This window comes from Ptychodera flava, chromosome 14, assembly GCF_041260155.1.
Source record: "Ptychodera flava strain L36383 chromosome 14, AS_Pfla_20210202, whole genome shotgun sequence".
Taxonomy (NCBI): domain Eukaryota; kingdom Metazoa; phylum Hemichordata; class Enteropneusta; family Ptychoderidae; genus Ptychodera; species Ptychodera flava.
The window spans coordinates 583,422-593,365 of record NC_091941.1 but is presented as its reverse complement, the minus strand read 5'-3'; the positions used below and the strand labels follow the sequence as shown (position 1 = coordinate 593,365).

Genomic DNA, 9,944 nt, shown 5'->3' with positions numbered 1-9,944 from the left:
TGTGTTGAGATGGGCTTGTACAGATGAAAATATCTTTAACACCAACCCATGTAAAATGTCCTCGAATCTGACCTGTCTGAACTGTTATTTGTTCCCACTGTTCGTCCCTTTATTTTGTCGGTGATATCATCCAAGAATGTGGTTTACACATCTGAAAGCTGTGTTCAGAAAACAGCATGGCGCCCTCAGTGGCCACGGAAGAATATTAAAAACTGCCCGTGCAATCTTGGATGGAAGAAGCGCCCTCACCATGGTTACAACTACTCTGGTCTCTATGACAACCTGACATCAGGACTAATTTAATACTTCATTTCCTGATTACTTTAAATTATTCATGACCTCGTCAGAGATAATGAGTCTCCGCAAACATGCGCAGAGCTTTGCGAATTCAATAGCATATTTTTTCAGGTGTGAAGAGGCGTCCACACAGCAGCTGACGTCATAAAGCTATTCTGCCTCTTTCCTGCGAAGAAAATATATCAAAGACAGAATCGACTTTCTTACATTATTTTTATCACGTATTCAGTTATCACTAAGTTACAAGACAGCAATCATCTGGTACCAGTTCAAGTAGGTATTGAGATATTTTGTCATAATTCTCTGTTTTCGTTTCTTACGATGATTTAGCGATATCTTCAGTGTGTAGGTTTGCTCTGTGTTTCGTCAGGATAATAATTTCTTGCCCTTAAAATTCTCCTCGATGGGAAATTTTAGCTATGGCAAGTTTCCTCCAAATAATATTTCTTGAAGACTTGCGATGTCAAATTATAAATTTCAGAAAGTGGGTAGGGTAATGATACAGTGACACTATCTAATTATTGCGAGTCTGTTCCATCGATTGCTGTCACTGACATATGAACGCCATTTTGAATATATTATTCTTTATGAGATCTTGTTTGTGAATAAAAGGAATAGTCGACACGTATGTCGGTTCGTTGCCATTAAGATCAATGAGCAAACGATCTACTCTCAGACAAACCGGAATCAAAGCGTTCCTCAAATCGGCGACGGACTCTTTTCTTTCTATGTAGAACTGTAATTGTAGATTCTGTACGAAATATATTTCATACGCAATTGCCGTCCGAAAAAAACTGCATATTCAGATTTTATTCAAATCATTATATATATATATATATATATATATATATATATATATATATATATATATTGTTTCAGAGGTAAGGTTTATCAACTGATGGTGAACGCTCTTACATGAGCTGCATAATGACACAGTTATGTTTTTTGATATTAATTTACCTGTAATTGTTAGCAAATTACACAGCGGACAAAGAGCAAGCTTGTCACAAAGGCGAGACTACATGGTCGATAATAACGCTTTTGGCCGTGCAATTTGACTTGCAGTTGAAAAAAACGAATTACCATCCACAAGAAGGAAGCTGCCAACCTTCCTAAGATGATGTCGAGCAGAGTGTTTACATTGTCGTTGCTGTTACTAGCAACCTTAGAGGTGCAGGCTAATTTTGACCTGTCTCCAGCCGACCGATTGGCTCTGCGGGGATTGTTATTACAAGATGCTTATAACTATGGAACCCGTGAAGATGAGAACACTGACAGTAATGAATTACATATCCCAGCATTTACATATATATCAGGTAGGTTTGACATTGCATTTATTTGACAGAACTATTGCTGAACAAACGATCAGGCGTTGGCTTGCGTTTACAATCCCTGTGACGTCAAACTTCAAGTCAAGGGTTGTCGGCCATCTGGTTATTTTGAGAAATGGATTTACGTAAAGTAAAAAAATTTCACCTTAATATTGGTAAAAGAAAATCTGCATAATTTGTCATCCTTTCACTTGATCAAGGTGGCGCTGGAGAGGGAAAACAGCAAACAGGTCCTGCAAATTTCCCCAACGCCCAAATGGCTGTACCGGAAATAGATTCCCAAAAATATCAAGTGCCACCGAACCCATGTGTGCCTGGTAGAAGTACAGGAGGTGAGAATGACCTGAATTTCTATTTCAATTTTACATATAAGTGGCTATCGTTACTATCTATCTATCTATCTATCTATCTATCTATCTATCCATTTATTTATCTATCTATATGTGTGTGTTTATCTATCTATGCTTGTATCTTTTGGTATTATATTCACGTTTTATACGATTCTTTAATGTTATTTTTTCAGATAACAAAATTGTGCACTCACGATTGTTTGAGGGTTTGAAGTGTGCGTGCAATGACTCCTGGGGCGAAGACATACAGACAGACTGTGCTGACCCAGCTAGTAAGTAAACATGTTATCTCCCGGCCGACCACGAATCTATATTTGCTACCAGTGTATTTTATAATTAGAGCCTAGCTTTGATTATTTGATAGTTTGTTAATTCTTTTCTTCTTTCTTCACTCCAGATATTGGCTGTTGCATACTAAATATGGAAGATAGAGAGAGTTTCGTTGATTTCTTTCAATCACAGCAGGGTGGCAAAGACAATGGAGACGGTATTACCAACGTACAGAAAATCAACAAAAAGGTGATGCCTCCTGTATACACAGGTTGTAGACACATAGATACATTTATAGATACATAGAGGGATATGCATATGTATATAATACATACCTAATTAGATATATGCAAGCATACATACATACATACATACATACATACATACATACATACATACATACATACATACATACATACATACATACATACATACATACATACATACATGCCTAGTACATTTTGGAGTGTAAAGTTTGCTTGAGTCCACAAAGGAGGGGGGGGTACATTATTGCTATTATTTTATAGTTTTGGCAATGCCAGTGACATTGACAAAGCTATACTATAATTACACGTTGACACGAAAACAGACGTAAAAAATGGACAGTTAACAATGATCTCACTGAAGAAACTATTGATTTCGTTATTGCAGAATGAGTACCATGAAGGAGAAAAGAGAAACGGCTTAGTTGCGAAGAAAAGTCCACACAAGTTTAGTAAGAGGGTAAGCTTTGCTTGTCTTCCAACCTGACTGGTCTGTCCCTCAGAAAAAAGCGTTCATGTTGTCTCGGTATTTCAAGATCATAATTGTTTCAATATCTGAGTGTTAAAACTCCAGATATGCAAGACATTGTAAAAGACATTGTAAGTGTTTAAAACTTGACTGGACAAATGATGACGCTGAAGTTTATGTTTCTGTGATCTCACTTTCCTGCTATCAACAGTGTCGCATATACTATGTATTTTGAATATCCTTTCTCGTTACCATTCCTTGCCGCCCGCGGCGCTGTCTTCCAGTTAACGGTAATGTACCAATTAATGGAACGAAGAATTGTGAAAAATAAATAAAAATCTCAAATGGTCATACATACTGCCAGCTGCAAATTGAGATTGTCCGATTCCTATCTTCTCAACTTACGACTCGTACCTCTATGTCATCAAATAAAACATTGCATTTGTGATATGTAGTCCTGGTAGAATATCACGTCTCATAAATATTCATCATCTCACGATCATAAGAAAATCTACCTGGCAATTCGATATCTCAATAAATCTTTGCTAAAGATGTGTTCCGAAATTATGTATGATTATATGTGATCCTGGTTGTTTTTAGGGGAATAGAAAATCTGAAAGCATCATAAAATCTACATGGATTTTTTTCATATCAAATGAGAGAGAAGGGGGCCTGTTGACCAATAATTTAAAAATTCAAAAATGTATATGTATATGTCGGATCATACATACATACATACATACATACATACATACATACATACATACATACATACATACATACATACATACATACATACATACATACATACATACATACATACATACATACATACATACATACGTCTCCCTCCTTAAACATGACGTCATCAGTATGTCAGCTGTCAAATACACAACTGCGACGTTCACATTACAAGGTCTGACCAGCTATATTTACCAGAAAAATTGACTTGTTTATTTGTTTCTTTATCTCAGAATTCGTACGACCTGAGTGATCAATTTGCTAGTGTAAGTATGATCTTTACAATACCTGTGCGGCAAGTACACCAAAATAAATTAAACCTACAAATAATAAAAAAATAATTTATGATCAATCAAACAGTGTCTGATCGGTGAATGATAACTCTGTTTCCAGATCGTGTTGAACAGTTTCATTATGAGAACCGATCAAATATTTTCTTCAAATCGATTCACGTTTAGTTTGTATGCAGTGTATGTCGACCGCCCATGCTGCCAACTCTCTGCAAAGTTTGCTTCCAATTGACAACTCTCTGCAAAATTTGCTTCCCATTGACAAACAAAAACGAGAGGAACCGTGTATCCTTTTGTAAGCATCTCGTTATATTTTGTTGTAACCAATCAAGAGTGAAGGAAAACGGTGACCTCATCAACACCGAGGTCTCTTCACGGCTAGCCACAATAAACACTACAATCGCCTATTACTTAGTGTCGACGGTATTTCTATAGTCTAAACAACACAGAGGCAAGCATTTCCAACTTCCCCTATACCTGACTCTACATTCACTTTATCCTCAATTCACCCATATCAACTAACATTGCTTTTCAAGTAGTTCTTTGCCACAAGCAACCATTACCCTAGAAATTTTTTTATCAGCCGATCCAATTGTGGTTTGACCTTTACAGAACCAATGATTAATTGTTTGGCTATATGCTAACATAAAGGCTGTTCTGTGCCTCCGTCCCCCAGATGAGTTCTTGGGTGTGCGATGGCCACTGCAGTACATAATTTCACCTTTATTTAATGTTGTTTTTGCTCGTTACAGAGATCTAACCGATTCCTCGATGGACAAGATCGCATTCACTCCGTGGTGGCCAAGAAATCACCTCGTTATCTGGATTCGAATGGTTCTTTTATGTAACTGACTCTAAAAGGTCTGAATTAATGTCGGTGATTGTTCAACTAGCCTAAAAATGACTTTTTTCCTCGGCAAGCCCGTTTACTGACATTTGCATACAATAAACAAACAACTGACCGAACATATCGCAAATTTCACTTTCTTTAAAAAAACCAAACGATCGAAATAATCTTATTGAAAAGAATCATTAAAACGTATGTAAAACAAATGGACATGTTTCTAGGTCTGAAGTGGGTGGGCTTTACTGAAGCATTCAGAAAGATATAAAATTTACAAAGTATAAAATGTTTATATTTGTCTATTTCGTTTGATTGTATGATAAGTTTGAGGATATTTATATATGTGGAATGGAAATGGAATTGAATATAATCAGATGTTTTTATTTTTTCTCCTACAGTAGCTTGTTTATGCATTTGTCAATATTGTCACAAGTAGAAGCGATAGTTAAGAACACTTAGATTTATGAGGAGACAATAAATTATTCATTTGATTACCAATAGCACTTCAAACTGCAGTCACCTAACTCTAGATAGATATATCTATTAATATCTTGCAGCCGTAAGCGATTATTTCGTTTCTATAGCTACTAGTCTCACTTAATCATGTTAATGATCAGTATCGCTATATCCATGCTATATTTACCCTCTCTCATTGTTTGGTTTGGGGTTTCTACGTCTTACGTTCGTCCTTATACAACCGTAGATAACATACTTCACCGCAATGTAGTCTTGTTGCCAGCACCAATAAATAGTTTTAGAAAAAAAATCGTTTAAGACTTTATTGATCTAAGTTTCAATGGCAGTGAGAGAGAGAGAGAGAGAGAGAGAGAGAGAGAGAGAGAGAGAGAGAGAGAGAGAGAGAGAGAGAGATTGTGTGTGTGTGTGTCTGCGTGTGTGTCAGTGTGGATCGGGGGAACTAGATCTCGTGTAATAATTCTTCAAATTGTTGACATTTGGATACGATCAAAAGACCGCTGGCCGAACCTGTCGGAAATTCCACTTTTATTGAAAAAGCCAACGGAGTATGTCGTCACAAAATAGTGCTTTCGTCATATTTACTTTGAAGAACATTTGGCGATAGACGCGGTAAAACATAAGTACATTTCATGAAGGTCTTTGTTGAATTTACTCATGTGCAATTCCAGGTATACAACGCTAACTGGAATTCCCCATGCAATCAATTCCACAATATTTAATTTAGAATAACATTTGGTGGTTGCCTTCATAAAGCAAACATTTAGGCGGAGTCTTTGCCTCGCTATGTTAGTAAAATAAGTAGACTATTGGACCACCATGATGCAGAAACGGACCACTGAATCACGTGGATTGCATTGTCAGTTGTCAGGCAAGTAAAAGGTTTCAAAGACTTCCTAATAGTGCACGGAGAGACAAAATTTTAAACCTTAATTTAGCTATCTGAATTGTTGATAAGACCACAACAGTTTGTAGCCCTTTTCTCCTATAAGCTTTAGTACTGAAAGAAAAAAACATTCGCGAGGCGAGAACACACGGGTATCGTTTGCTGCTTTGTGATTGGGCCAGCAGGTACAGAGCTGTTCTCACACAAATCATGGAATTAAAGGCATTGACCGCAAGACGAAAGCGTTATTTATTTAAGTAAAACGACATGTCTTGAATAAATATTTATCAGTTATTTATAGTCGTTTTCTCGGTTTGTGGTTAAAGCTTACAAGTTGCTATAGCTTCGGGGATAAATACAACATTTTACGTCGATTACCCATTTGCCGAGATTGGCAACTTGAAACTCACCACCTTGAAATCGTCATTGGAATCATATTCATTTTCATCATTCTAATATATTCAAGAAGTGTCCTTGTGACGTAAGACCAACGACACTGAAGATGTAAGAACTTGAGAAATATTTGCTTTAATTCCTAGTGAGAGATTTCGGCCCTGAAAGTCGCCAGCGATGTCATCAAACTAATTTTAAGTCCTTGAAAAAACTCTGCTGCAATATGATCGTTTATATTTTGTATTTCTCGAACAAAACCTCTCAAACCGGCAACACCACTCACGTTCTATATGCTTGCAACTTCGATTATATTTGTCATCGGGCAAACGATTTTCGGAATACTTTCGAGATAGTCGCATGTGTCATAGGCCTTATTTGTACAAAAAAAGAGGGAGGCTCTCTCTCTCTCTCTCTCTCTCTCTCTCTCTCTCTCTCTCAGAACGTCTACATCAGAAGAGCAATTTGCTGACTTACAATTTATCTCGATTACGGGAGAGCAAACGCCATCTTGCTATACATGTATAGTTTTGTTTTGTGCACATTTTTCAACACCTGGCGCTTTACTTAAAGTTTATTTATTTGAAAGCCATGACTTTTCTTCACTCACGGATTCTCGTCTTTCCACCAATGGGACACTGTATAGATTTTGTCGCATATTTTCATGGACAGAGACAGTATCATCTGTTTGACACTGAGGTGATAGTAACAAGTCAACAGTGTGTGTATCTCTGGGTGGCGGTACTTATTTCCGTTAAGCTAATAATTGATTGACAGCAACAACGTCATATTACCATATTTCCCAACTGCCCGTAACAATGTTATTTCAGTAACACTACATCCTTATTGAGCGATATCTTGGTCATCTGCTTGATCAGTTGCTGTCCCACACGACAAGACCCTTCGTGTGAGGAGATTTAAAACGCACATTGACTATACTGTTGTGAAAATCGATATGATCAGTGCATTATGAATTCAAAGAAGTATGCTACACCTAAAATAAAGACAAGAATTCAGCAAAACCAAAGCGGAAGAATTCCGAGGCAGCAAGTCACGTGACATGCAAGGCTACTTTTCATGGATGAAGATATTACCATTTTCTGAAAAGCGTGAGTCAACTGAGCGACGTGCTCGGAAATTCCATGAACAGAGCAGTCTTGTCTTGCTTCCATGACTCGTTGATTTCTTTATTTTCAATTATTTATTTAGTTTAAAGTTTTGTCGTCACACGGCGCTGGGAGAACCCTCAGCAATTATCAGTTATTGCCTGATTTTGAAAACAAATTGATGGAATAATAAGATCTATCGTATCCTCTGCTAACGTAACTTGTGTTTTGAAGCACGTACATACTACAAAATAATCGCGTATGAATGTTTTTTAGGGTAAAACATCGATGGTAAAAAGAAGTTTGAATGGAACAGTCCTGGCGTCTCCATTGCAGTGCAGTCGATGCCAAATACCGTAGTGGCATGCCACCGTGAAATAGATGAAGAACAGAAAAAAACCATCCACAACGGCAGATAGGGATTCAAGGCACAGTGGCTGTGTTATTGAAAACAGAACTCAACGAAGTAAAACATTTAACATGGACGGCAGAATGACAAATTTGACTCTCCCTGGGCAGAACCAAGTGAGAAAAAACACTCTTGCTACACTGTCTTCAGACCACGATGCTTGGACAGATCCCAAATTCTGCTTTCTATATTTCGGTGGTTGACATTTATAGGAATTTATTTCCGACAGCTGCAAACCTCCAAAACTTGAAGAGGGCCAAAACTGACTTGAATTTAACAAAGTATACCAGGAATTGCCAATGAAACCAGTACGCAATGTCCATCAACACAATCCATAGTTAGCTTACTTAACGAGCTCTTCAAACACAAATCAGTATTTCCTGCCAATAATTTTGTGTTCACTCCCCTCGTCACGTTCCTGAATATCTCGATTTTCTCATAAGATTTAATTATGAAGTGTAAATCTGTAAAGAGAAAGACGCATGTAGTTGAGCAAGAGTCTCTCATTAAAACTCCTTTGGAGAGCCCAATCGTAATCGAACTTCGGTTATATTTGGCATGACAGTCCCGTTTTGTATTCTGAGGTAGTAATTATACGTGAATGATAGACTTCAGGTGTACAACTCATCAAGACTCCAATCCAGTACACCAATCGTGACCAGCGGCCAGCATTGCAGCCAAATGGCTGACAATAAGCTCACTAACATGTCAAAATATCTAGAGTCGATTGGATGCTTTGAGATAAACAAGAAGTTAGAAACCCGACGCTATTGCGGCGTCGACTGTCCGTCCCTCCGTCAGATGCCGGGGCCGCTACCGTCGCCACGCTTGATCACATTGGATGGTTATTGGTAACAGCGATGGCCAAGTTGTCTACGGCGCTTTACCAATCAGGTCACCAACCAATAAGCATCAGCGTTTCGTGTTAGAGATAACATTCCAGAGAATTCAAGATGTCGACATTACGGCGCTATAGTAATAAACGAATCCTAACTGTTTTGCTCTTATTATTGGCGTACTCGATTTCCTAGTATTTATACATGTCTCCAGGACGCCGGACACAAAGCATAAACAGTAGAGGGTGTTAATAGGACTCTAGCCTCTGCTGTCAGTTCAAAACTCACGCCGTCTTTCAAACGTCAAACAGTCAGCACAGAAGTTTCAATTTGATCTACGCTTACAAATTACACCGGTTTCGCGAAAATATTTTTGGCAGTTTTTAAAGGCAGGAACTAGTCAGCCGCCGTTACCTTGGTGAGTAAATTTGTACTAAAAATATTTTTCACTTTGTGGATTCTCTTTCCTGGGTAAGCTTTGCATTGTTTGTTCTACAGAATTTCTTGTTGAAATTTTATGTCAATTTGTGGTTTGATCATTTCCTGTATTTCTTGAATTGAAGGGGTTGTAGACATATTGCTTTCATCACGTGATATTGATTTTTACATTTCCTATCAAAACATCTGCTGCATCGGTACAAAAGCCACGAAAGAATATTTTTGAAAGTTTGTGTGAATTTACTGTTGGCGTAGGTGAGCTGAGATAGACAACGAAAATGATATCTTTATGTTTCACGACTTGCGACATACATGCGAAAAATGAGCAAATTTGTCGACGAATTGCAAAAGACGAAGCGAAAAACGAGAACAGAAAAGTCACTTTGTCGCAGATGAACGGCCTTAAGGTAAACAGTGTTAGCTGACCTGCAAGATTGTACGATTTGAATTTCTTAGCTTGCAATACTGGACTCTGTTCCTCACTAGAGAACTAAAAGTATTGAATCAGGTACTTCAGGTCAGTTCTGTTTTATCACTTTATCATACAAGA

The 9,944-nt window shown here is 37.7% G+C and overlaps 1 protein-coding gene across 2 annotated transcripts; it reads left to right on the top strand.

Moving 5' to 3' along the window:
* The first annotated feature begins 364 nt into the window (after positions 1–364).
* LOC139148884 (uncharacterized) lies at positions 365–5,613 on the top strand. Of its 2 annotated transcripts, none has more exons than XM_070720312.1 (8): positions 365–570; positions 1,363–1,613; positions 1,829–1,960; positions 2,152–2,250; positions 2,376–2,497; positions 2,900–2,971; positions 3,955–3,987; positions 4,764–5,613. In XM_070720312.1, exons 2-8 carry the CDS (start codon positions 1,415–1,417, stop codon positions 4,857–4,859), a joined length of 753 nt encoding a protein of 250 aa, XP_070576413.1. In that variant the 5' UTR covers positions 365–570; positions 1,363–1,414; the 3' UTR covers positions 4,860–5,613. The 2 variants fall into 2 exon arrangements, with proteins under 2 accessions (XP_070576413.1, XP_070576414.1); XM_070720313.1 differs by having other exon boundaries at positions 386–574.
* The last annotated feature ends 4,331 nt before the right edge of the window (positions 5,614–9,944 follow it).